The sequence below is a fragment of the Acipenser ruthenus genome, chromosome 4 (assembly GCF_902713425.1).
Source record: "Acipenser ruthenus chromosome 4, fAciRut3.2 maternal haplotype, whole genome shotgun sequence".
Taxonomy (NCBI): Eukaryota; Metazoa; Chordata; class Actinopteri; order Acipenseriformes; family Acipenseridae; genus Acipenser; species Acipenser ruthenus.
The window spans coordinates 34235642-34263633 of record NC_081192.1 but is presented as its reverse complement, the minus strand read 5'-3'; the positions used below and the strand labels follow the sequence as shown (position 1 = coordinate 34263633).

At 37.6% G+C, this 27992-nt stretch overlaps 2 protein-coding genes across 3 annotated transcripts; one reads left to right on the top strand and one right to left on the bottom strand.

Annotated features, from left to right (window-relative positions):
* Position 1: 1 nt before the first annotated feature.
* LOC117399282 (activity-dependent neuroprotector homeobox protein 2-like) lies at positions 2-20686 on the top strand. Its single transcript, XM_033998372.3, has 4 exons — positions 2-290; positions 1898-2015; positions 4318-4410; positions 16379-20686. Exons 2-4 carry the CDS (start codon positions 1908-1910, stop codon positions 19202-19204), a joined length of 3027 nt encoding a protein of 1008 aa, XP_033854263.2. The 5' UTR covers positions 2-290; positions 1898-1907; the 3' UTR covers positions 19205-20686.
* A 1072-nt stretch (positions 20687-21758) lies between these two features.
* Positions 21759-26366, bottom strand: LOC117399702 (biogenesis of lysosome-related organelles complex 1 subunit 4-like). Of its 2 annotated transcripts, XM_059022314.1 has the most exons (5): positions 26064-26362; positions 25674-25745; positions 24954-25055; positions 24295-24429; positions 21759-23885 (listed from the first exon to the last, which is right to left on the bottom strand). In XM_059022314.1, the coding sequence occupies exons 1-5, from the start codon at positions 26298-26300 to the stop codon at positions 23799-23801; spliced, it is 633 nt and encodes a 210-aa protein (XP_058878297.1). In that variant the 5' UTR covers positions 26301-26362; the 3' UTR covers positions 21759-23798. The 2 variants fall into 2 exon arrangements, with proteins under 2 accessions (XP_058878297.1, XP_058878298.1); XM_059022315.1 differs by lacking the exon at positions 24954-25055 and having other exon boundaries at positions 26064-26366.
* Between the last annotated feature and the right edge of the window lie 1626 nt (positions 26367-27992).

Genomic DNA, 27992 nt, shown 5'->3' with positions numbered 1-27992 from the left:
CGTAGCGTCACTTCCTGATTGAATCAAGCGCCATTTTTCTTTCAGGAGGAGGGTGATGCAGCTTAAATTTAGTGAAGAAAAAAAAAAAAACACTACTTATTGTTTATTGCTATTAGGAACGTCGTTGACGTTTGCAGGAGCTGGATACAGATAACTTGTTTCAAGTTGAGCGGTTTTTATATGAGCTGCAGTGACACCGGAGGGGCGCGTGTGGGTTTGTGTACATTACAGGCAAAGACAAGAGAGAGGGCGAGAACGAGCTAGAGAGCTCCCTCTTCCAGAACTAAAAGGTAGGTACAGAACACTGACTGGGGCTTTATTAAAAACAGGCGGGATAGAGGGACTGTCTGAACCACTCCGTACGGGTTTAGGCATATCATTGATTTGACTTATTGCGAACGCTACTGTAACATTGTATATATACAGGGTGCAGTTTACATTCTCTAGCTGTCATGAATGATGTTTTGTAAACATTATGTACAGTATTACTAATAATACATACAAACGGAGTACAAAAGATCAGTACCTGCCGGTCTGCTTTGTACCTATAACAGAAAATAACAGGTTTATTATTTGTAGTGTTATAGCACCAGGCAGTAGTACGGGTACGTTTTGCAGTGAAAAGTACGTATCTTGAAACAAACTTGAAAGTATATGATTTTAAAATGCAAAATGTCATAATTAACGCTGCTGAATGCACATTGACCCGTTTATCGTTTTGCTAAAACAAATACGAGTTTTGTTCCAACTCTTTATACTGGACACCAAACAAATCTATTTTTTTTTCTTTTCTTTCTTTTTTTTTAAACAAAAATCAATACTTTTTTATTATTTTTTTTAAGGGGGGGTGGGTAGAATGGCCCTATGAGGGAATAAGGGCGCAAGATGCTATAAGCAACACTGAACAAATACAACTGTTATAACCACAGTGAAGATGAACACACATTTTATGTTTGTATTTACATTCAAAAATACATAGTATGGCTTTTGGTTTAAGTACAGACTGACTGTTTATAAAAAGAAACACCACACATGGTCGTTTTCCCCATAAATCTGGATACACAAATGAAATCCGTCTTGAGATTCACTCTCGGCAATGCAAGTGATATTATGAATGGAATAGAGGACCCATTTGTGACGGGTTACAGATAACTAGTTAGAACCGTTGACATTGTAACGTCAAATACATTATTATTTGTCGACCTCACAAACAGTCCGACGCATTTAGCCATTCTTTCTTCAGTTCTAAATTCTATTTTTTTTAAATAGGCTATATTGACCTCTCACATTGATTAGACAGATACATGTACATTCATTTGTTTTGTAAATTAAATACGTTTTATGTAAATTAACTAATTTAGTAGTTGTGTTTTTACTGTATAATATTCTTTCAGGTATGTTTGGAATTATTTGTCCAATCAAAGTTCAGAGCTCACTTTAACACATTGATGTTGTCAATACTTGTTCAATCAGTAGTTTTACTAGGATTAACAAAAGCAAGATACACTAGTATTGTATATATGTGTTTAATGACTGATGGCGACTAGTATGTAATACTAGATCAGATGTGTGTTTTTCAACTCGCTGATGAATGTTCCCCCCACCCCCCCCCCCCCCACACACACACATTTTCCAGCCATAATTACCACAAAACTGCAATAGTTTGCATGGTTTATATATCAGGAAGCTTGTTTAATTGGGTTTCAGTGTTAATATATGTTGGCAATTACTAGGGACAGGTGGGGGGAGGTCGAACAATGAAAAACTCCCCCAAACAGTGTTCCGTGTACAGATTTGAATATATTGCAGTATTTGATAGAGTACAGTTGTAGTTGGAGACAGTGGTTGGATTAAATTCATAACACAAAAGTATTTCTTGAATGTTTTCTCCTGATAGGAAAGGCAACATGTTTCAGCTTCCTGTGGTTAATTTGGACAAAATCCGAAAATCTAGGAAGAGGGTAAAAGAGGTCTTGTGCGATATTGGACTTCAGAATTGTAAAGAGCTGCTTGAGGTAAGTACAGCATGCTCTTTACCACTATTTGAATTTTTTTATATATAGTTTGTAAAGATAAAAAAAAAGAAATCAAGGTAGTATCAGAGTCAGGAGGCTACTACTGCAGCAGAGTGGTGAAACTTAGCAGGAGACACAAAATGGTGAACAAAACAATTCTAGCAACATCACTGATGCTTAGGACTCATTAACTGTGTAGAGTACCATGTTCACTGGAAACAAGACTCTTGATAGATGGCATTCTTCAGATTGGTTAGGCTTTTGACCACAGCAGCATTGTAAAGTTAGACAGTATTACAGTTAAACCTGGGGCTGTAATATGATGGATTTGACAGAGTTACTTAATTACATAAAAACGGTTTAGCGTGCAGTTCGTACAATGCACTGATTTTACTTTTCCCATTATATAAATAGCAATGTATCTACTGTAGTTAGTTCAATATTGAACAGTACTGACATCTTGCAAAAAAGAAAAAAATCACACAACTCTGTGCCGGACTACAGTTGAGTAAACATTGATTTTAAACAGCGAGGGCGGACAAATCATGCCAAATTATAGGTTTTGATTTCTATAAGGCTTATTCTTTTTTTTTTTTTTTTTTTAATAAGGGTTTGATCAAGACCCCCAAATCTTTCTGAATTAGACAGGATGCTTTCAGAGAGGAGGGGCCTCAAAAAATAAACTTCTGGAGATGTATTTAAATAATTTGGTTGAAATGTTTCATGTTTTAGACAATAATTTACAGCCCAGATGATATTTGATCAGGTGGTACTGATCTTAACCAGACTGTGCACAAACATCATCTCGGTGCTGTTTGGGAACATCTTTAAACTGAAGACCAGATGTAAGGTATTTTTTCTCGGGGAGCCAAGAAGCCGCACATTTTCTCGTCATGGTTTTCATCAGCGATACAGAACACAGTTTTAGACAAGCAACACATTATCTGAGTGTTGCATTTTTTTTCAATTGGCCAAAAAAGTCTAATATTGCCTGCTTTTGTGGTTGCACAAAATGGAGGACTGGTAACAAGAGAACACCAGGCCACATCATATAGGCTCCTCCTCCTTCTTCTGAGTGGAGTAACTGTCCGTCAACCCCCCCCCCCCCCCCCCCCCCCCCCGTCATCAATCAGTAGTCAGTGTTCACATGATGATTGACGTGGTTCAAATGAGTGACCACCAAATGCATATCCATTTAGTCTACTTGGGTTACCTGGCTAGTAAATCTGTGCCAAAGTTGTTTCCACTTAATTTAATACCATCTCCATTTAATTCCATTCAACTTGGCTGTCTGGATTTCAGTAGGTTTCAGTAACAGGCCAGAGAGATGTGATGCTGCAAAACTGCTGTGATTGGCTGGCACTTGCATCATGATTCTCTCTGCAAATCAGAGTAAAGGGGGGAGGAGTCCCTGTTCCAAGTAATGAAGGCCGAAGCAGTTTTCACAAATACTCTTAAAGGTATAGTTACATTTACAAAAGAGTATTCCACAACCTATTAAATTGTAGTCATTTTAAGTGGCAAAGCATGATATGCACATTTACATTCTTATCCTCGGGGCTATCTCGGTTGAAAAACGTCATGGCCTATTTCAAACCCACTGAAAACAAAACAAATAAGACAAAAGCAACATTTTACTGAGCACATTTGGAATCTGGGAACAGTGTAAAACTGAAGGAGCGCAGTGTCATGTTCACACCAAATAGAAGGTATTAAAAACATCTGTTTCCACAATTTTGTTGCTTTAGCTTGCTTCCAATAAAACATATGGTGTTGACTGTTTATGTCTTTTCAGTGTGAGAAAAATAGCAAAATGCACAACTAATGAAGGACATCCACTTGAATAATTTCTGAACATCTTTCTACCCAAATACCATTCTGTTTTTGTCTATCTGTCTCTCGCTTTTGTTTTCCAGCTGCACACATGGGATTTCACAATTGCATATCAGTTAACCTAGTCAATGTAAGATAATTAGGGACAGATCCATCTATAGGCTGTAATCTGGAAGCGCAATGTATAGTTAGAAACAGTTGTGCAATTATTGGTGGTCAACAGATAACCACTCCAATAGCACAAGGCTGTTTACCACGATGCTGCAACGTTGGTTTTTGCTTAGAGGGATAAGCTGCCACATACTGTGTCACCCTCACCACTTCCTGCTGCAAGTGATATTTATTGGGAGATCCACCCGCTAGAGCCAGTACTTTCAGATAACACATAATTAATGAGCTAAAGTGGTAATACAAATAGTTTGATTTCAGAGCTGATTTATGTGTATTTTGTTTCCCTCTTATTTGTCAGGAAGTCCAAAGTTTTGATGCAGGAGATAAATACTTCAATAACACAACATGGTGGGATCTCTCAGAAAGTGAATCGCATAGAAGGAGACGGAAGGTATGTTTTTTTTTTTTTTTTTTATTGATGTACTCCCAGGTTGTCCTTTTCATAAGAAATGCCAAAATTATGTAACTGGGAGTGTGTCCAACCTTTCCAACTGGTAAAACAAAATATTATAAATTGGCTGTGTAGACACGGGAATTACATTTAATTTGAAGTGGTGGGGCCTATGTGTGTGAATTTCCTGCACTGAAAACCCCTTGCCATACACAAATGACACACAATAACTGAAGTAACATGTAACAACATTTGCATACCACTAGGATTACTGATCTGTGTTAAACCATCTTAGCTTGAAACCCTCTAAATTTAGTGTAATGAAAACCAGACACTTCACTTTGACTTGCCATATTGGGGTCATGTGACTTTTTGCATTGAAGACGATGAAGCCCTAAGCCTTCGAGATACTAGCACAGTATATAGCTGTACTCTGTTCTCTTGTTAATGTTCGATTGTGGGTATTGTACACAAAAAATTAACCCTTTTGTGCCAGTTTTATTATTAAAAAAAAAAAAAAAAAAAAAAAAAAAAATCTTAAAGCTGCCGCCTTCACACAGTGTCAAAGCCTGATATCTCAGAAACAATTTAAGTTAGTGACTTCATATTTGCTGTTTTATAAATCCCTGCATTTTAAATGAGTTGCTGACCATGACATCTGACCTAATATGGTAAATTTTGACCTATTGGTCTTTGGTACACAACTCCATCTACTGGTGTCCAGTAAAATATAAACCCTTTCACTGCCACATTGTTTAAACCTCTGGCTATTTTAAAGAAATTAAAAATTAAGTTTAGTAACAAGTTAATAAGACTGCATTCACCCTGGGTCAGTTTCAAATGGTCTGGTTCGTTCAGTTTGAAACAGTGTATCAATGTGTTTGCTGTTCACACTTATTTGCAAGCAAAGAGGCCGAGTTGTTTTGGATGCGAACTAAAGTTTGTATTTATGGTCCTTGTCCATTTCTTTTCAGGACTGACTGTTTATGTTCACAATGCAGTTAAGTGAACTCGGATTTAGATTCTTTCATATTGCTGTGGAAGAAAGCACTGGGGAGCACTTTGCTAATTTAAATTTCTCCCACTGTCCAAAAGTCCACAGTGAAAAACCTTTTTTTTTTCTTCAATTCACTGACGCCGTAGCAACCGAGTCTAAAGCTGTTAAAATAACAGTATATAATAACACAATAATAGTTTTATGAATGAAACATTGGGGGAATTTATTGCAGATCATAACTCATTATTTTCGTATTGTCATCTAGTCAACATGTTTAAATGTACAAAAAGCCAAATTTAAAAAATAGATTAGCTATTACCATTTAAACATATGGTATACAGTCCTAATCAGAATGATCAAACAAATAATTGTTTGTTTATTTTATTTTTGAATGGCGCTAACACAACCTAATACTTTACTCTGCTATTAACTGTAGAGCACCACTGATGCAGTTTTGTAATTAATACTATATATTATATATATATATATATATATATTATATCTACAGTGCCTTGCAAAAGTATTCAAACCCCTGACCAATTCTCTCATATTACTGCATTACAAATGGTACATTGAAATTTTGTTCTGTTTGATATTTTATTTTAAAACACTGAAACTCAAAATCAATTCTTGTAAGGTGACATTGGTTTTATGTTGGGAAATATTTTTAAGAAAAATAAAAAACTGAAATATCTTGCTTGCATAAGTACTCAACCCCTGTGCTGTGGAAGCTCCCAGTTTATACCGATGAAAGAAATTGCCCTAACGAGGACACAATTACCTTACCATTGGCCACCACCTGTGAACCATTAAAGTTGCTGTCACATTTTCTGGATATAAACCCCACTGTTGAAGGATCATTGGTCAGGCTGTGAATCTGAAGGAAAATGAAGACCAAAGAGCATTCTACAGAAGTTAGAGATAAAGTAATACAAATGCATAGATTGGGGAAAGGGTACAAAATAATATCCAAGTGTTTGGATATCCCAGTGAGCACAGTTGGATCAATAATCAGGAAGTGAAAGCTGCATCACACCACCCAGGCACTGCCAAGAAAAGGCCGTCCCTCAAAACTCAGCGCTCAAACAAGGAGGCTTGTGAGAGAAGCCACAGAGAGGCCAACAATCACTTTGAAGGAGCTACAGAGTTCAGTGGCTGGGAGTGGAGTAATGGTGCACCAGTCAACCATATCAAGAGCTCTACATAACACTGGCCTGTATGGGAGGGTGGCAAGAAAGAAGCTGTTACTCAAAAAGTACCATCTGAAAGCACGTCTGGAGTTTGCCAGAAAGCATGAGAGTGACCCAGCTGCGATGTGGGAAAAGGTTTTGTGGTCAGATGAGACCAAGATAGAGCTTTTTGGCCAAAACTCAAAGCGCTATGTGTGGCGCAAACCTAACACTACCTATGCCTCAAGACACACCATCCTTACAGTGATGTATGGTGGTGGCAGCATCATGCTGTGGGGATGCTTTTCATCAGCAGGGACTGGGCATCTTGTTAAAATTGAAGGAAGAATGGATGGAGCAAAATACAGGGAAATACTGCAAGAGAACCTGCTTCAGTCCGCTAAAAAACTGAAGCTTGGGAGGAAATTCACCTTTCAGCAGGACTATGATCCCAAGCACAAGGCCAAAGCAACATTGGAGTGGCTCAAGAACAAAAAGGTGAATGTCCTACAGTGGCCCAGTCCAAGTCCTGATCTCAATCCCATTGAGAATCTGTGGCACTATTTGAAAATTGCGGTCCACAAGCGTCGTCCAGCCAACCTGAACAACCTGGAGCAAATCTGCCAAGAAGAATGGGCCAAAACCACTCCGACACTGTGTGCAAAGCTGGTACATACTTACCCCAAAAGACTTAAAGCTGTTATTGCAGCAAAAGGTGGCTCTACCAAATATTAATGTGTAGGGGTTGAATACTTATGCAAGCAAGATATTTCAGTTTTTTATTTTTCTTAAAAATATTTCCCAACATAAAACCAATGTCACCTTACAATAATTGATTTTGAGTTTCAGTGTTTTAAAATAAAATATTAAACAGAACGAAATTTCAATGTACCATTTGTAATTCAGTAATATGAGAGCATTGGTTAGGGGCCTGAATACTTTTGCAAGACATTATATATATACAATACAATCCCAGTTTTCACAGGATGTCTGGTACCCTCGTGTAGTTCCGAGGTCAGGTGAACTTATAGTTTGTTTCCTATGTGTAAAAGGACCAAGTCCAGCAGTTGTTCACACAGACGTTTAGCAAGCGAACCAGACGGACCGAGACCACCTCTGTAGGTTGACTCGGTACGGTTCGTTTCCCAAGCTGACTTTGTGCGGACCAAACCCTCTGAACGGACCCAGTGTGGACACACACTAAGACAGGATCAATTCTCGAAAGTCTCTTCTGATCAGTTGATAATGGAAATATTAATCAATTCGTGTAAAAAAAATATATTTGAGAAATCTGATTATGCAGCACTGCTGAAAACTTTACAAACTTTAAGTTCCATTTGAATATTAAAACTAATGGTGTTTTTTTAAGATGGAGATGCAATAAATTGATAATTAAAAAAAAGTATTAATTAATAAAGTGCTATTTATAACAAATAAATAGGCAGCACACGCAGGGTTCTCCCCAGGCCTTTTCAGCCGAGTGGGCCGCCCAACTAAGTGGCTGCCATGGCCCAGCTGAAAAACCCTGAGCCTCCTGTCTAGCAGATGCTACTGTGCCTTTAATGATAAGGGTTGATTGTGCTACTAGTGGACTACATCACTTGCGCGTGCTGGGTGAAAGAAAAAAATCTTGGAACCACATGACAGATGTGTACGTCTTGACACTACATTTGAAGCACTTGGAGAGGCTGTAACATTAAAATGACTACTAAGAAAATAACCGATTTATTTTTTAAGCAAAAATAGTGAATGAATGTGGAAATTACCAAACTGAAATGGATGATAAAAAAAGAAAATGTAGAAAATGAAAGAGCAACTTGTAGTAAGTGAATTGGAAGAACTGCAAGAGGGGCCTGTGAGTATGTGGCAGGGCAGGGCCCTGCTTGTAAATAGTGTTTGGTTTGTGTGTTGGTGGTGGTTGGCAGGGATGGGGTTAATTCCTATCCCTGCCAAACACATGTGAGAATGTGAGGCTGTTCCCAAATTAGATAATTGGTGCTAATTGAAGAAACTTGCCAGAAGTGAGTTAGGTGCTCCTGGTATTTTTTTCTCAAAAACCCTATTCATTACGAGTCGAACGAGGTGCTATACGTGATGGTAGCGTCTAAGTTGAACCCAGGGTGATTTTTCATTTCTTTAGGTTGACCTTTGCTAGGTCACAGCTCAAATGAGATGAGCATTTCTGAGCTCAGCGGGCCTGAAAACCCCCAGGTGACTTTTTCCAGCAAAATCTGAGATGACAGGGCGACAAAATGCCCCTTTTCTGGTTGAGTTGGCGTGGAATGACCCAAATCCAACCCAAGGGCACCAAGGCGATTTCATACTCATTCATAAAACAAGAAAAAATAAATAAAGAGCCTATTATGTTGATGAAATTTGTATTCAAACAAACAGATATCAATGTTTTCTGAGTGATTCACACACCAATTGTTACAAAAATAAAATATAGGTCACTTTTTTCCCCATTGTAAAAATAAAATGGTATAAAAAAATCAAATTTTTAAAAACAACAATCTTTCATAATGAAAAAATACGAAGGGTATTTGGCAAAAAAAAAAAAATATTCAGGGTATTTTTACTAAACCACTGACTAATACATAGATTAGACTAGAGGCTTAGATACAGCCTTTGTGACAGCACAAATAAGCGATGTCAGTGAAGGGAAAGTTAAATAGATTTTCAGGCAAACTGGCTGAAGATTTACCCATGGCTGGAGTTTAATAACAATAGTGGTCAAATGAGTTACTCGGTCTGCAGTGTCTGCGCAATTGTAGTTTCCGAACAGCTGTTACAAAACTTGTACAACCTGCTTTGGAAAAAAAAAAAAATGGAGCACGCTCTGCATCACAATGATGAACAGCTGGATGTATGTAGTGTTAGCAAGGTTTTCAGTTTATTTTAAGGTATGTGGCACTTACAAGGTAGTAGGGGGCACGGATCTCATTGTGGCGTGTAGGACCAATGGGGGAGTGTGTGGGGGTGTCTTCTCCCCCCCCCCCCCCCATTTTGAAAAAAGGGATTAAAATGGTGCATTCTGGCACAATTTTGGATGGTTTAAGCATGTGCTAGACTAGTAGTGGTCTGCTTGTAATGATCAACAAGAAGAAAAATGTACTTTTGGAGCATCAAGGCCTCTATAATACAAGAAAATGTGTGTGGAATTGGTGACGGCACCTTTTAACTGTGCACCGTAATAATATGGGAAACAGCATGCCGCAGCTCCCATGCTCAGCATTAGCCAAGTCTTGATCTGACAGCATGTACTGTAACACAGACAGCTCTTAGGATTACATGTTACCGTTTTATTTTTCAGTAAAAAACAAGTTTAAATTGCAGCGTGTTCGTTCTGTTATTTTCAATATTAAATACACCACATCAAGCACTTTGTCATTTTCATTCGCACAATCTGAGAGCTCAGTTTAGTGAAGGGCAGTTTATTTTACTGCAGTACATTTCATTTATTTCTCAAAATATTGTTTTTTTTCTCAGCAGTACACTTCCTAATTACAGTCGCAAGTATTTATAGGAGTTCTATTTTCACCTTTCTGGTCAATTTGAGAAATAAACTTTGTTTTCTCTTCAACAGCTGACCATGCTTTAATACAAAACTCACGTGCCATTATTTATGGTAAATTTATCTTAAATGACCGTGCTTGCTTCTTTGACTGAAGAGATATTATCAGGTCGTCATCATCATCATCTAACTAGGGAATCTGCTGCACGGTTAAACTAGGAAAAACTCCTGATGGTAAACAATGTTCTGGCTGCTATAGAAGATGCAACAGACGAATAGCAACAGACAAAAAAAATCTGTTTGTGACAAAACTTTATTTAGGCACTAATTTGACTGGCAAAAGATAACGTAGGTTGACAATATACACAGCACCTCTGCACTGAAGCATTTGTATATCACCTGATAAGGTTTCAGCTGATATCCCATTATGCCTTTTTTCTTAAAGGCATACAGCCTCTATACATGAACCCCCCATTTTTGGTGCATATGTATAGCTATTGTGTACTATATATTGCCATACAGTACGATAATATGACAAAAATGGACTGAACGATAATACCTGAAAATAATCTTAATATTTTATAATAAAGTAGCCGCCGCAAATATAGTATTAGGGGTGGATCGTGCCTTTAGATGCAAAACCCTGCTGCTAGATGTTTTCATTTGAGAGACTTTATATAGTTTCACAGTTCTTGAAATTTACAGTTGCAAAGGATTTACAGGTTTGTTATGGTGCATTGCTGGGCACTCAATTCAGGGAAGAAAAAGGTGTGCTTTTTAAGCATACACATTCTAACCCCTTTTTACTAGTTAGAAAGCAGAACTACATGAGGTATTGAATGTATTACACACAAATAATTGAAAACAAATTGATGCACTCAGGGCCGGATTAAAGGACGTGTGGGCTCTACGCTAACCCATATTTTGGGGGCCCTATTATATATTATGGCAAATGGTGTTCTTGGCATATTGGTTAACGGTTATTGGTAAATCTTCATCTTCTTCTTCTTCTTCTTCTTCACCACCATTAGGTCAACCCTAGAACACTTTGCTGCCACTTTAGACAGCTCTTCTTCCTCCTTTTCTTTTTAAATATTTTTGAGTTGGCATGGTGCTCACAGATGGGAAAAGTCATAGTGATGAAGCGTGTTCATATTGATCTCAGTCTAACATAACAGTAACAATAGTACGTCTTTCTCGTGGCTTTGTGCTGGGAGGTGCACAGTAAAGAATGGCAACAATAATGCATTATGATAATGAGTGATTTTATCACAGGACGAGATCAGACAATTAAATTGAATTGTGACAGAATGGGTCAGCTGACGCTGAGCAAGGTTGTGAATGAGTTGTAGATCAGGTGCTGACACCGGCGGCAATGACGGACGGGCTTACAGGCAACTTTTGCCGTAAGTTGTGTGTTGCTTTTGTTTGTTTTTTTTTCCATTTGAGAGGCATTGCGACAAGCAGCTGGGGCACAGAGCAACATCATTGGCTAGATTTAGTCATTTTATTTTAATAACTTGCAAACTTTAAAGATTTGTTTCAAAGCATTTTTCTTTCCAAGCCTGGATTATAGTTGTCTTTAGTTACTGACGGTCTTTACTGACCTCTAAATGTTTGTTACAGAATGAAAAATAATATTGAACTGCCTTGGAAACTCCCTGAAACAAAATAACAAACCCACACTGTAGACCAAGTCTGGATCGGTGGGAATGGAAAGCACCAGTTAGTGGTGGGTGGGGTATTTTTTCTTACGTTTCTGGCCAAAAAACTGTACAATAAGCTATCCAGTGACCAAACTGATACAATTTTAATTCTCACATTTTATTGATTCACAAGGAATGTGAATGGGTATAGGTAAACTAGATACAGTGCCTTGCAAAAGTATTCAGACCCCTGACCAATTCTCTCATATTACTGAATTACAAATGGTACATTGAAATTTCGTTCTGTTTGATATTTTATTTTAAAACACTGAAACTCAAAATCAATTCTTGTAAGGTGGCATTGGTTTTATGTTGGGAAATATTTTTAAGAAAAATAAAAAACTGAAATATCTTGCTGGCATAAGTATTCAACCCCCACACATTAATATTTGGTAGAGCCACCTTTCGCTGCAATAACAGCTTTAAGTCTTTTGGGGTAAGTATGTACCAGCTGTCTTTTATCCGTAATCAATAAAGTAACAGCGCTCTCTTGTAAAGGAAGAGAGAAACCGTGGAGAAACAAACGGTCCTCCCTAGATGACAGAATTAAAGTTATTAAACTTGTAAAGATAGCAAGTACCAGAAAAACTGCTGAGAAATTCTGCACTAGAAAGACGCAGATACAGAATTTTGAAACTGAAAGAACTAGAAGGGTTAGGTTTTTATTTTTGTTCACTTGACCGTGTTTTGAGACAAGTCGCTCCTTTTTACCTTGATGTCCCCGATTACCCTGATTGACTTGCTGATTCTGTTTCACCTGCTTCATTATTCTAATACAGGAGCAAGCAATGACATTAATCACTTCCCCCAGTGGACTACATCCTATCAAATTTTAACTTGCATTTCGTTCTCGCACTTGCCTGGTAACTAGGAAGCTTCCAATGTGTCAGTTTCATGTTGTGTTGTTCTTTCCCGCTAATTTAACAGAATGTTCTCATAATTAGGATGTAGCAGCTTAATAGTTAAAGGCAAACTATTAAAGGGAAAATAAACACAGAAAAATTCAAGCCATACTTATAACAGTATGAAAACAATGTGTGTGGTAATCGAAAAAGATCATATGCTTATGCTGGCATTGGTTTCAGGATGCAATGAATCTGCACATACCTGAAAGGCAGACACAGGCATTGAAATTTGCAAAGGATTTAAAACATTTTGCGTGACCTGAAACAGGCAAGCATTCATTACTTTCACAAAATAATTAGTTTTGTAAATGCATTATCTAAATCAATGTTATTAAATGACATAGTTTATTTTGTTCATATTACATCTTCTGGCTTTTACAGTGTGTACAAGACATACATAATTACAAGAAAGCATGTCAGAGACAAATAGAAAATTCATAAGTTATGGGCCCTCTTTTAAGAGACCACCTGTGTTAAGAGGCCACTATTAGACTGTCCCTTGAGCAGTCATTTAATACAGGTTTGACTCTGTGTGATTAGATAGATAGATAGATAGATAGATAGATAGATAGATAGATATTTATGTATGGTATGTATGCATGCATGCAGGATGTTCCCTTGCCTGAAGTGAAAAATGTGTTAGGGTTGGCAGGGATACAGTTAATTGCTGTCCCTGCCAAATAAATGAGGGGGTGTGACTGTGTTTGCACAGCCACAGGTGTAGTTATTTTTAGTTAAGTTAATTAGTGTCACCCGCCTGTTTGCAGGCAGGTATATAACAGTACGAAAATGTTTGTTTGGGGCAGTCTCCAGTCTGTGTGAAGAGACCTGTGTAGTTTTTTAAAAAAGGTAATGTGTAAAGCATTTTTGTTTGTGTTAAAATTGTTTTGTTTAATCGGTAACTGGCTTAGCCGTTCAATGTGTTAGTTAGCAGTGTGAAAAAAAGTTTAGTTAGTACTCCATGTGTGAGTTAGGTTTTTGTTTTGTTTTGATTAATGTTTTATTTCTGTAATAATAAAACTGGCACCCAACTGCTGTTTTATCATTAGAGACGTTAAAAAATGAACATATCATTTACTTCAGAAAATGAATACAAATAAAAGTATTATTGTATGCTTGACAGCAGTTTATACATTTCTCTTACAACAGCGTCTGGTTTCTGCCAGACTTTTTTCTGAAAGCCTCAGTTTATTTTCAGTAACATACTTTGTTACCCCATCTCACAATTGGGTACACAAGCCACAGATAGTCAATATATACATAGTATTGTAAGAGTTCTCTGTTGGGTAGTTAGTACATTGCTTTTTATAATCTTCTGATATCCCTGCACAACTATTAACCACCATGCCCTACTTCTTCAACACTTCATTATACACACGCACCCATAATGCATCTACTCCATTGGGAGATGGAGTTTGACGTCAGTCTCTCAAGAGCCTCAAACCTTAAAGGTGCAGAGCTAGGATTAATTTACAAGAGATCATTACATATTCCCCTTGGTTATTATAAGGGCCATCCTCGGACCTTAAACCTATCTATACCACAAACAATGGCAATATTATTGATATTAATATTATAACTTCTACCAGTACTGTACATTAGAAAAAAAAAAAGTAGCCTACGCACTGTCAACTATAACAACTTTTGTTAAATTCTTACACTGCTTAAAATAATGCAGCACAACTTAAATTGTTCACTTCACCAAAAAAATAAAATAAAATATTACATTTCCGGTTACAAAATTCAGTCAAGCTTGAATTTGTTACTTAACCAAAGAAGGTACAATAATCAATTTCTGTTTCAAAATGTTTCCGAATACAACCGCAACCAATGCAGATTAAGCAAGATCAATAACAATTACAAAGGTCATTTTAAAGTACATTGTGTAATAATAATACAATAACTTAAAACATCAATGTTTGTTTGTTTTTTTTGGGGGGGGGGGATTGTTTGATGGATTGATACATTAAAATTTTAAGTGTAGAATAGGTAACAATTTTATTTTAGAATTTGCAATGTGTACCTTTTGAGTTCACTTCACATAAACAAATGAGTACTATTATATATCGTTCCTTTATACAAAAGGTGCATTTAAAACGGTACTATTCACATTACTTTTATTCCTGTGTGAGCAGTTTGTTTGTTGTTTTGAAACCAAGTAGTATTATTCCCAGTGTTGTGCTAATAATGTGCTTATCAGTTCAAACTCAGTGCAAAATATAGTGGTAAAACAAACTTCAAGTGCAGGCCATTTTTAAACCAACACCAATCAGCCACATAACTAAGTAAAAAAGAAATATCATAACCACAAGAAAGTGTGGACATGCGCACGGAGTACATACAACACAGTGTACGAAAACTTTGGTGGGATCTACAATCTCTGAACTAATCTTCTCTGTTCAATAATAAATGAACTCCGGCTGCTCGCCTGGCTGTCTGTGGTTTTGACTTTGTTACCCCGTCTTCAGTATCCAACCCTGGTTCTGGTTCTCTCTCTCTCTCTCTCTCTCGCTCGCTCTCTCTCTTCGGCGAATTTCAGCTTCTTTAGCATAGGTGGTTTTGCATCAGCCCTGATCTTTTTATAACTGATGCCAGGCTGGAACATGCCTACCTGCTTATTTAGATTCCACACCTGCCACTCACACACTGCAGGCAGGCTCTTCCAGGAGTGTCGGGTATTTCATTAGTTAATTACAATAAATACACACTATTTACAATATACATTTACACAAAAAACCCTCTTCATGCTCAGGGCTCCTGCCCTGCCACAGTGCTGTATACACTTACATTAGTGTCAGGTAATTTACACAGTAGCAAAATGCATACGTTTACAAAAAAACAAAAAAAAACTTTCAATTGTAAGCACAACTCGCTTTCGCTTTCATATAGCCATTTTGAATTAGCGCTCTACGTTGCTGAAGCACTTGATGGGCAGATACACGACGGATTACTGTACACGCATCAAAAATGAATTGCACTTCTAGCTGTTTTAAGTGGTACTGATGTGGCGGACCAAGATTGTCAGGTGTAAAATTCGGGAGAAATTTGTAAAAAAAAAAAAAAAAGGCAGGAATTTAACCGTGAAAAACGGTAAAAAACAAAGAACCCTGTTTATGTAAATGATCTAGATTTAAGCAATATTAGATGTGCAGTGGTTTGAGGTTATACACCAATGCATCATTGCATACAAAATCAATGGTTGATAAAAATTACACAGAAATTCATTTTAAAGTGATAAAAATATGATCATTAGACTTATGTAAGTTTTTTTTTTTTTTCTTTTGTTTAGCCAAATATATGCTGTAAAATAGGGATACCCTTTATTACAGCACTAATAACTTGTTTACCAGGCAGTTCCTCTACTGCCTTGTTTAGATAGTCTATTCAAATAGTTTTATATCTACTGGGATTGACTAGGGACTGAAGGGAGGCTACAGATTGTAGACAGGCATGGGCAAAACCGTGCTGTTGATGTAGATCATGGTGGACTATTTATTGCTGTTTGTAGGCAGTCTAAGGCTTTAAATTGGTCTCTCTCTGTCTCTGGATTCTAGATGAACAATCCGTGTCCCCCACGGGATGTAGGTTGGCGTATCATAAAAGAAAGATCTTGGTACTCTCAAATACTGTGATAAAATACTGTCAATGATACTAATACTTAACCTTTTCTTTTTCAGCCAAGGTACCGCACCAAGACATTCTGCTGCAGCCAGTGCAAGTTTTGTACAAAAACATTATACTCCTACAGAGCCCACATACTGCGTTGCCATGAGGAGGAGGAGGACCTTGAAACTCTGGCCGGGTGCCCCGTCTGTCCATTCACATCCCATCCTAAAGTCATCAATCAGCACTTTAGGATCTTTCATACTATGCCACGGAAGAACCAGACATCACAGTCTGTACCCAGTTCTGACCCGACACCTCTAAATGCTGTGGATAGATTCTCCTGTCGTAAATGCTTCTTTCAGGACTCTTTGTATTACTGTATGAAGAAGCACATTTTAGTGTCTCATTATCCTACCTTACTGAACAGTTACTATGGGCAGCGAACAGAAAATGAAATGAATGCCTGTAAGGAAAGTGGAACACATCCTATCAAATTTTACTGTAAAATTTGCAATTTGCCTGCTGACAGCTCAGAGGCTTTGCTGTATCACATCTTGACATCTGATAAGCACAGAGAACTGGAGGTTCACTTAAAAGCCTTGATTCACGAAAACACAAAAACAGGGAAAAGAAACCAGGTGAGGGTCCCACCGATAGCCCCTAAGGTGAAAGTATCTCATCAGGTTCTGAAACTGTCCATGTTGCCTGGAACGAGTGGACAACAACAACAACAACAACAACAGCAGCAGCAACAGCAGATGAAAATTGTTTCACTTCAGCAGAATAAACTCTCTCAAATCATGGGGCCTCCCAGACCTCCTGCAAACACCGCAGGGGCAGCTGCTATTGCAAAAGCTCGGCTTCCAAGCCCTCCTGTTTCTCTTACAAGCCCAGTCCGCACACCTGTGGGTCCACCAGCAATCCATACAGTCCCTGGAGGTGCAGCAACTCTAATACGTGCTCCTGGCAGCACTCAAGCCTTCTACCCAGGGGGATCAACATCTGCTCTCATACAGATGGCCACAGCAGCTGCTAGGAGCTCACTGCCTTCCACCTCATCCGTCACAGTCAATTCTCTGCCTTCTAGAAGGACAACCGCTACCTTACCTGCCACAACCCGGGTTGTGACATCCTTGGTACAGGCCTCTAGCCACTCCGGGTCCACTACTATCAGTTCTTCCAAGCAAAATGTCTCATTTCAGCAGCAACAACAGCGCTTTACTGTGGTGCAGTCAGCCGTTCCACTTAACAAACTGGGGTTACGAGCACCAGGTACTCAGCCCCTCCTTGTTTCCTCACAAAGACTGAACCAAGCCATTTCAGCTGTCAACCAACCTAAAGGTGCTATGCTGGCCTCACAGTCTCTCTTTAGTCAGCTGATTCCAACAGGCAATAAAGTGAATGGCTTACCCACCTACACTCTGGCACCAGTTCAGGTGACAATGCCAGTTCAGTCTGGAAGTGTGCAGAACCTTTCAACGTTGCCAGTGTCGGTGCAGATCCCCCAGGAAAATACAGTTTCAAAGCTCCAGACAACTAAACCCATTCAGACAGTCACCTGCCAGCCTAATACAAACTCCAAGCAGGCTAAACAGTGGATAACTTGCCCTGTGTGCAACGAGCTGTTTCCCTCAAATGTGTACCAAGTCCACATTAGAGTAGCTCATAAACAGGCTCCTACCAATAGCAGTAATGCACCGCATAGACTTGCAGCCCGGGCACCATTTTTGAAGAAGATTAAAGACAAAACCCTCAAATGCCTGCTCTGCAAAACTTTAATTTCTGAAAAAGGACTTTTTGAACATGTGTTGCATGGCTTGAACTGCCTGTACTGTCCTGCAATGTTCAACTCTGTTAAACAGTTAGTGGAGCACACAAATTCTGAGCACAATACTAAACAAAAAGTAAATAGTGAATATCGGCTTTACACTGATGGCAGTGGGGAACTTGTTTTTCCCTATTTTGACTTGCACACTGCGGCGTCCAATGAGCAAGTGGGAGACAAAGAAGTTCATCTAGCCCTTGTCACAGGAACGCTGGAGGTCATCTACATTAAGATGCATATCGAGGCTGTTAGGCCAGTTTGCAGAGTAACTCAGAAAGCCCAGACTAAAGATTGCCCTTTTTGTCCAGAGAAGTTTGAGAGCTCTGAGGAATATGAACTGCATCTGAAGGTGAAACACCACATAATGCCTACAATCCACACAATTTTAAAAACGCCAGCTTTCAAATGCATCTATTGCTGTGGTGTGTACACAGGAAAAACTACGGCAAAAGCAATATCTGTCCACGTGCTGCGCTGTAGGTGTGCTCCGAAGAACACCAAGGATTTAGAAAGGACGTTAAATCCAGACTGCAGCATTCCAACAGTTGTGTCTGTGAACGGAGGATCCCAGAGGTTAGTCATAGTGCCACTGAAACAAGATGCTCAGATGACTTCCAATTCCCAGGCAGACAATCCTGGCTTTCAGAGTAACCTAAGGCTTGAAGTGGCAACGAGAGACTCTGCAGATGCTAGTGTGAGGGAAAGAGAACTTACAGCTACGAAAAGGAAGAGGATTGACTCCGATGGTGGTGCCTTGTCTTCTGCACAAGAGCCTGTAGTGCATCTCGAACTTGACCCCACTGGCTTCGAAATGCGTGCCTATGAGGACCGGAAAGAGTTCCTCAATGACTATTTCAACAAAAAGCCGTACCTGTCCAAAAATGAGACTGAAGTGCTTGCATCCCGCTTGTGGATTAATAAGACTGATGTGGCTTGTCACTTTGGTTCCAAACGTACCAGATGCTTAAAAACCATCCAAAAAACCAAGGCAGTTGTCCTGTTAGGATTTAATATGTGTGAACTAAAGAAAGTAAAACATGACCTAAATATTGCTGAACTAAATGATGATTGAACTGTTGAACTCCACCCCTCCTATTAAAAAAAAAAAAACTATGCTAGTACTATTTGTATTGCTTTTTAAATATACAGCTAAAACAAGTTACCCAAAGCAAAACTGCAAATATGTATTTTGCAGCAAATGCACTGAGGACAAAACAACGAGGACTAATGCTGACAAACCTGGGAACTGACTGTTAAATCACACTTGATTCTCTTTCTGATAATGCTGATGTCTTGCTCGCCAGGACAAATTAAAGTTATTTGGTCTGTGGAAACTCTGAATGCACACACAACACATTTAAGTACTAATACACAGTAGCAGTCCTTTTATTTTTTTTGTATTATTATAAAGTGGGTCATGATGTGTGTTTTGTGTTTGGTAAAGACCAGACTAATTTCCCCCTATTTTGTTCTAATTATGTACATTTCATACAGTTCTAATCCACTTCAAGACGATGGCTTGTTAGTGTTGTGTGTGTTTTTTGTTTTTTTTTTGAGCGGTGACCCATGTTACGCAGTATAATTCTGCTGTTTTCTCTTGTTCCTTTAACTTAATTTCATGGTTTGATGTGAGAGGGAAATATATGTGTATGATAATTGCTTTGCTTGTGGTTTTATGTACCCTTTATGCTGAGGCTCATTTTTATATTGTGTAAATATATATATATATATATAATATATATATAATTTTTTTTGTATGGTCAAGCCTTTTATTTAAACACTTTAGATTCACAAAAAAAAAGTGTTCAAATGTAGATAGGTTTTTATACGTTTTTTGTTAAACAAAAATGAAATGCTTAACAGTTGCATTTTATTTATACGTTTTAAAACAGTTGGACATATATATTCTGCTTTGGATGTGCTTTATTTTCTACATGAGAGGGTAAAGCCTCTAACTGTAATGTGAACAATCATGTTTTGGCTTACAGATTGTAATAGTTCTAAGGTCTACAGGGCTGAGGTGGAAAGTGAGTATACTCACGGGCCCTGTTTTGTGGACCTCATCTAAAAAAAGGTAACAACCCAGCGACCTTTCTCTTACTTTGCGCTGCATTGAAGAATGCTGCCTGGTCCTTTTTTAAAGTTATTTTCCCTTAAAATACCATTGCCTCTTGCTTTTGAAGTCTTCAACAAATGAGGATTTACATAAGACACATCTGAATTTCAGTCCATAAAGTAAAAGAAATGTTAGTTTGGTTCCACCCCAGACAAGTGCTTTTGTTATAGAATTATAAATAAATGGCAGTATTGGGGCGGGGGGTAGCGTTTTGCTATAGGAATAGACAATATCTATTTATATTACAGTACTTAGGCACTGTTCAAAGTAAAATGGTAATGGTTTCCAAGAAGTAATGTACCGCATTACTATTGTACAGCTCTTATTTATATAAATGATACTTTAGGTTTGTTTTATTTGGATACATAAGATAAATAGTAACTAAATGCTAAATTAAAAGCCTATATATATTTTTTATTTTATCTATAGTAATACAAATCAATTGTTAATTAGACCTAATCACAATTTGAGCAGCAGATTCAAACCTAATATTGGCTTTTTTTCTTTCTTTCCCTAACTTTTAGTTTGTATATGCAGACAGTATTTAGTTCGGATTTGTTTTTTTTAAATACATATTTTTGGACCATTCTAAGATTAAATTGTAGAATTAAATGCATTGCACAATGAAAAGTCGAAACTTGTTTGTAGTTCATTTCTGGTTCACGTGTTGCAATGTTAGAACCATTCTGCTTGTGGTCTGTATACATCTTCCATTCATAGCATTGTTGTAATAATAAAAAAATTAAAAAAATGAGTTGGTTGAGTTCCATTCATGTTATATAACCTTATATTTGTAGGTCTTGTCCACCCCCTCGTCCATTAAAAGCCAATTAAATTAAAGTCCTGCACTATTAAGCCAGATTGGCCATGTTGCTTGATAATGTTCAGGTTTTAAATGTGTCATATCTGTTATATAACAAAAAACAAAGCGTATGTCAGAACAGATCAAATGGTTTCAGTGCCACATTGTCATTAACCTCTGAAGATTTTAAAATAAAAGTGACCAACACTGATTGAGAGTATCATATAATACTAACTACTATATAAAGACCCCATATCAAAGCATGTGGCCTGCATCATTGATATTAGTTTAAAGCAATGCAGCATTGGAAGTATGAAAACCAAAGAATACAGCTGTGCACTAAACAGTTAAAACACTACCTCAAAGTGTGCTGTCTATACAGCTGTAACAGTCACATGACTGCAGTGTGGCAGCCATATTAGAGCTCAAATAATTTCATGATAAGCAACACATTTAGAATGAAGGCCCTGCAAATATAAAGTCACTTCCTCATTGTTTCTGATATATTAGGCTTTGGCACTGAAATTTGTCATTTTTCTTGTGTGACACCCATGATCATATTTAAGTACAGAATCACAGAAGTCACATGACCCTAATATGGCAGCCATCTTAGGTCACATATTAAAGTGAAGGGTGGTGTTAGATTGTTCCCCAAAGTTTCCATAACTTAAATTGCTAGTTAAATGGTTTATGAGGAGGTATTAGCAGTAATGGCAGGTTGACAAACTCATACAAGCTCCCTCTACAGGGATGCTTAACTACATACAGTAGAGACTACCTTGTACAGTTGCAAGGTTTGCAACAAAGTTGGTTAATGTTGTTACTGTATATGGAGATGTGGATATGCACATTCATATTAACCAGACCTCACTAATAACCAGACAAGTGTATTCATTTTTTTTATTTTTATATACGCTTTCAAAATTACTGTATTGCTTATTGATAACAACAACAAATCAACAACAAATACTGCGGTTAACGGATTTTGAATGTGGGGAAAAAGATCTACAGCATTTTCTTAATACCTGTAATTTGAGGTGAGGGAATAAGTTCAGTTTCCAAGCCTGGTTCTCTTTGTTTATAGCTGCAAAGGTTGTGTTTCATACATTTTGAAACTAGTCATGGATGGAAGGCACAATGTGGACAACTTTTTTTTTTTCTTCATAATTTTAAGCATTTAGTACTTTTTTATATTGTAGATATGCTCTTGAGCAAATGTATGTTGTTACCAAGAACAGTAATCAAGATAACCTTGTGCAAATCACAGATGTATTCACTCTAACAGTCCACATAATCTAAAGCCATTTTCATACCATCAACATATTCCATAGTTAAGTTTGTATTTAAGACTGCCACTTCCCATTGATGAAATCCTGCAGGAGTCATAAAACCCTATTTTAACACATAAAAACAATTTCCAAAATAGCACAGTAAATGCAATTTAGCAAAATATTCAGAAGAAAAAAAACAGTATCCGTAATTAACAGTATCTAAGTCAATATTCAAAATTGCAGAACTATATCCTGCTCGATAAGGCCCTAATGTCACAGTTCAAAAGCAACTAAAGATCAGATTCTCATTAGCTTTGTTGTTGCTGCATTTGTCAGGTTAAACTGGAGGAAGTGCTGCACAATAAAGATGGACTGATTTGCACAAGCGAAAAAAAACAAGACAACAGAAAAACCATGGGCTGTGATAGATGATAAAATAAATTGCTACATTGAAGAGATGGGCTTTGTATCAGTGCGCATATATATATATATATATATATATATATATATATGGGAATTGATTTTATTCTTAATACAGGGACGGTAAAATGCAACTGGCATGTATCTGAGTGTCGTCTAACTGAGTACTGACTGTATCTAGATTGCAAAAATCCTGCACAAAGGTACCAAAGAACCAAAAAGATGTTCCGCATAACAGCTTTGATTTTAAAGTCTTTTAAGAGACAACACATGTTATGGCAGCTTCATTTGGAATTTAAATAATAAATGAAGTAACATTACAAAATACCCCACAATGTAGGGCCACTGCTCTTACTTGTGTATATTGATGAGTACCCAATATACCTTCATAAATCACTCGCCTTTAGAGAACACACTTCTTTCAAGTCAACTTGGGTTGCTTGTTTAACTTCACTTTGCAACTCATCAAAAATAAACACTGAAAAGTTCAGCCCTACTTTTATGTACTGCCAACAAATACAAAATACAATTTTATACAAAAAAGTCACGTACATTTTTGTTGTGGTTTGTAGAGACTAGTTTATATATTTACTACAGTATTTAGATTTTATCCCCCTTGGCTTTTCATAAAAAAGGCTGCATTTTAAAATGGTATTTGACTGCATTGTCACTGAAAGAGACAAATGTTAGACACTGTAGCCTTTGAATATATAAAACCTTCTAGTATCCATGTTAGTGTCTAAAAACGTCTACTGTCTAGTAGTAGCATTTAAACAGAAAAAGTGATTATGTGCAGCAGGAGGTCCAAGTCCTCAAGTGCTACTTTAGATCATATATAAAAAAATGCACTTATCGTATAGCTCTGTTAAGCTCAGTTTTTCATAAGTGCTGACGATATCCCCAAAACTGTTGATTAAGAAAGCAGTCAATGACTTTGAAAGAAACACCTGTCTTTCATAGGTATGGCTCAAGTCCAGTATTTTCAGTGCCTTAGGCTGGAGAGGATGATCAATCCATCTCTTGGAAGAAACACATGCTGCTGGTCTCAGATCCATCCTTACTGTCCTGAGTGTGATGAAAAGTAATCCTCTGTCCTGAACACTGGGGGAGGCTCCTGCTGTGGCTGCTGTCTAGAGGTTGTTTTCTATGGTGAGATGATGTCATTATATTAAAGAAAATGCATTTGTTACTGACTAACTGTCAAGTGTTATTTCTGGAATACATAAAACCTTATTTCAAACACCATTACTAAAAGGATGAACGCAATCATTTTACTGGTACAGGTGTTAAATATTCGATTTGACCCTTCTAAAGTTGGTATTTCTAGAAATGTTAACCAATAAATCAGATTATTTTGTATATATCATATTGTGTGATCAGATAGTTTGTGTTGTTCCTGAACAAGCATGGGCAAAAACGACAAGTGTTTGTATTTAAAAACATAAAAAAAACATCAAATGTAATTAAGACAGTACTCTGTAGGTGTACAACATACTACTTAATTAGATTATATAAGGACTAGTGACATTTTTACTAAATGGGAGAGTACTTACATTAAGAAACGCTGGGACAGCAATAGTGCGAAAGATCTTCTTGAAGGCACTGGGAAATGTTCCAAGGTCAGATTCTGCTTGTGTCACCTGTTCCTCCATCACAGTCACATTATGACCAACCATTTTAACAAATGCCTGAATAAGAAGTAAACACATATTTCATTTAATCCAGTGTTGCCCACATTAACAACAACAATACAGTGCTCTGTATCCCAATGTATCAATGCATTACATAAGATAAGGTCTGTAGGGAATTACGTTTCTGTAAATGTATACACACACAGCTCACAGAATTCAGAGTTTACATTATTTTCTTTATTCTGCAGCCTATATATATATATATATATTGTAGAATACATTTAAATGTGTAAAATAAAAGCAATAATTCTCTAGCATTGTTGGTGCAAGCTGGTGCTGAAAATGTGACATTTTCTGCCCTTAATAAAGAACTAGAGTAACAACAATTTGTAATTCGCTACCTTTTTCTTCATGTCCAAGACTGCAATTCAAAGTCACAACTCATGTGATACATGTGAATGGAATAATAGGCCAGATTTACCAGGTGGTTCAAAATTGGGGCCATAGTCTAGGTACACCTTATGATTCTCTGAATTTAATTAATAAAAATCACAGAATGAAAAGTGAAAAAATAAACTTGCATCCAGCTTATCAATTTTTGTATATATCTTTCTCATTTCTTCAGACTTTCTGTGAATTTGAGGTAGACTGTCGTTCACAACCTGAGAGGTATCATTTCGAATCTGGAAGAAAACGGGAAAAAATGACATCCTAACACTGATCTGTTTTTTTTTTTTTTTTTTTAACCACAGTGACCATGATGCTAATTATTATCCTGCCATTGGGTGAGCTGTTTAAGAAACCTTTCTAATCACAGTTTAAAGGCAGCTACTTGTAATCTGTTATGTTAGTATTCATTTTTTTTTATTATTTATTTATTTTTATCCACAGATCTGCATTCTAGTTAAATAAAAATAAAGGAGACATGAAAACAAACCACTCCTTTCTGGCCTCTACTTGGTCCCTAATTTTTCTCAACAAATCCTCTTTTTTCCATCTTTCTAAGCAGACACATTTAACTATGTACAGTAGGCTATTATGTTTTTACTTTGTCATTTACCTATTTTATATGCATCAGTATGAGACACTTGCCACATAACCAGACAAAGAACACGATACCATATTAATTAGGTTTGTACATCCATTGCTTACTCGAATCGATATTGTCTGTGTTCCCAAAGGGGACGGACTAACTTCAGTTTTACTTGTGCAAGTGACATAATACCATCAGCCTCCTGCCTCCTACAGTTCAAATTTCAAAGATAGTTTCACTTTCACTGAAAATTAAAACAGTTACCTACCATGTCAAGCATTCCTACAAACTCGTCCACTCTGGTAAGCATTTCCTCCAGGCTCTTCTCTAGACTTTCAACCTGTAAAAATAAATAGGTATCAGAATTACAATGCTGCAATAAGCGAGCAAGACATTATAAATCACCAGCCTAATTTGTCACCACACCTTCCCAATCTGTTAAATCACTGCTACTATCAAAGAAATTTTAAAATAACCCGTTTCGTGAACCTCTTGCAACAAAACACAAAAATAGAAGTTAGCAACATTTTATTTGTAGGACACATATGTCCCGTGTACCTTTTTATAGGTACAACTTAACCTGCTAAAATTAAAGCTAAGGCATTTGAAAGTATATGAAGGGGCACAGTGGCTTTTTAAAAAGGCAGAAATCACCTACGTCCTCTCCTACGTTGGCTTTGAGGTACGAAGAGTAGCTTTTTGCGGTACGTTCCAGCAGTCTGTCTGGATCCCCGTCCCCCTGCGGGACTGCCGCACTGAAGCTGTGACTGTGGGAGATGTTGCCGCTGCTCAACCCTTCACTAATTACTGATCCGCTGCTCTCACTCTGGGAAACATTACCGCTGTCTCTGCTCACATCGGTTGCCAACTCCTCTTCGTCCAGCCGTTGCTCCATCTTTAATGTTCTTCTATACTGTCAGCTGATTTCAATCACGTGGGGAACCAGACGAATCACGGGGGCCGAAAGGGCTCAGTTTCGCTTAACTTGCTGATGCCTTGTAAAAGTTTGCCATGGTAGTTTTGGACGGTAAAAATAAAGAAAAAACCTAGAGAAATAAGAGTTCTTTTCTGTGTTTCTTTTTTTTCTTTTTTATCTTAATGCAAAACATTCACTGAAAAACAATTGTGTCAACATTTACAGTCTTAAAACTTTCAAAGATCTCGTTGCATACTTTCAACAGAACCAGTTTGCCATATTACACTTTGCACAATATTTAGGTATCAATACAACTTATGAAACAGTAATAACACTTACATCACTAATACTTAGGGTAATTCGAGGAAAACAAAATAAATCAAATTGCTGATTTAATGACTGATACAGAATAAACTTTAGTTGAAAATGTTATCCAGTTAAAATGCCTTTGAAAAAAAGCAGGAACGAAACTGTGTTAAATAAAAATAAGCATTGTGTAAAATAAGTTTAATATATTATCTGTACCTCTCTGTTACGGTATATATCTTGGCTCAGCTCTGTAGTACTCCAAAGGAGATGTTGGTGCATGTGCAACAGCCTCACCAGTAAAGCGCTTGGGTGGTTTTTCTCATGTGTGGCATTTGAATGGGCTGGATATTCAAGGAGTTGATTAATCCTTTTGCTTTATTGTATGCTTTGCTAAAACTGTCCTCTGTTCTTTTTTCTTGAAGAGAGGTTTTGACAAACTCCACTGCAGCAAGCATTCTAGCAATGGTGTGTGTTCTCTTTTGCAAAGAGATCAATCAATCAATCAATCTTTATTTTATATAGCGCCTTTCATAGTGGACCACCATCACAAAGCGCTTTACAAGATGCAGATGTTCAGGCACTCCAATTCCTCCATCACTTCAGTGGCTAGGATTAGTCCTAGGACCGTTTTCCTCTTCTGAAATCTTTTCAGAAGTCCATTTGCTTTAGTTGCTGAATCTGATGCACTAGATTAAGCCACAGCTTCCAAACTAAGCAAGACTGGCTCGTACTGATTGAGCACTGACCGAATGGCTGGGGTATGAACAGTCCACCCTGTGGGGCACAGCGGTTTCAAAATAGTGTAGGATGCACTCTCAGACTTTGCTATTGCCCCAAACATTACCTTGAATTTCCCTGATTGTCCAAACAAGCGTCCCAACTCGTGAACCCACTGCAAAGAATCCCAAATCACAGGTGAGGCTGTACAAGCTGCCTGAGTAATACGATTTACACAATGAGGACCACAATGGACATAAAAAGCTAGTGGCTGTTATTTTCTAAGAAAATCCACATAGCCGAGGCAGATTGAGTCTTGCTCAGTGCCAGATATATCTTGTGTTCCATTAATGATCACTGAATATTGCAGCAGTGGCAGAGAACTGATTTGCTTTGCAATATCTCTCGCAATGGAGTTGCCCATTAAACTCAGGATCTCATTTTGAATTTTAGGGCTGGTATAATCCTGATTACGTGTCAACCACATACAGAGTTTGGGATCATCCTCTGACCTCAACTTCAGCAGCTGGCTTAGATTCCCCTCCTTTTCCTCATGACCTCTAAAAGCCAACCCTTGCCGTGGCAAAAACTGTACTGTGCTTACAATCTTCAACAGGCAAGATCTTGCCTCCTGTTGCTGTGACG

What these genes read in the sequence shown, in the direction of transcription:
- LOC117399702 (XM_059022314.1), bottom strand. Translation starts at nt 26,300, where the DNA reads ATGGAGCAACGGCTGGACGAAGAGGAGTTGGCAACCGATGTGAGCAGA. An exon ending in AAGCCAACGTAGGAGAGGAC is followed by an intron (nt 25,746 to 26,063) that starts GTAGGTGATTTC and finishes TTATTTTTACAG; the next exon opens with GTTGAAAGTCTAGAGAAGAG. An exon ending in CAAAAATTGATAAGCTGGAT is followed by an intron (nt 24,430 to 24,953) that starts GCAAGTTTATTT and finishes CTTCTTATTCAG; the next exon opens with GCATTTGTTAAAATGGTTGG.
- LOC117399282 (XM_033998372.3), top strand. Translation starts at nt 1,908, where the DNA reads ATGTTTCAGCTTCCTGTGGTTAATTTGGACAAAATCCGAAAATCTAGG. An exon ending in ATTGTAAAGAGCTGCTTGAG is followed by an intron (nt 2,016 to 4,317) that starts GTAAGTACAGCA and finishes CTTATTTGTCAG; the next exon opens with GAAGTCCAAAGTTTTGATGC. An exon ending in CGCATAGAAGGAGACGGAAG is followed by an intron (nt 4,411 to 16,378) that starts GTATGTTTTTTT and finishes TTTCTTTTTCAG; the next exon opens with CCAAGGTACCGCACCAAGAC.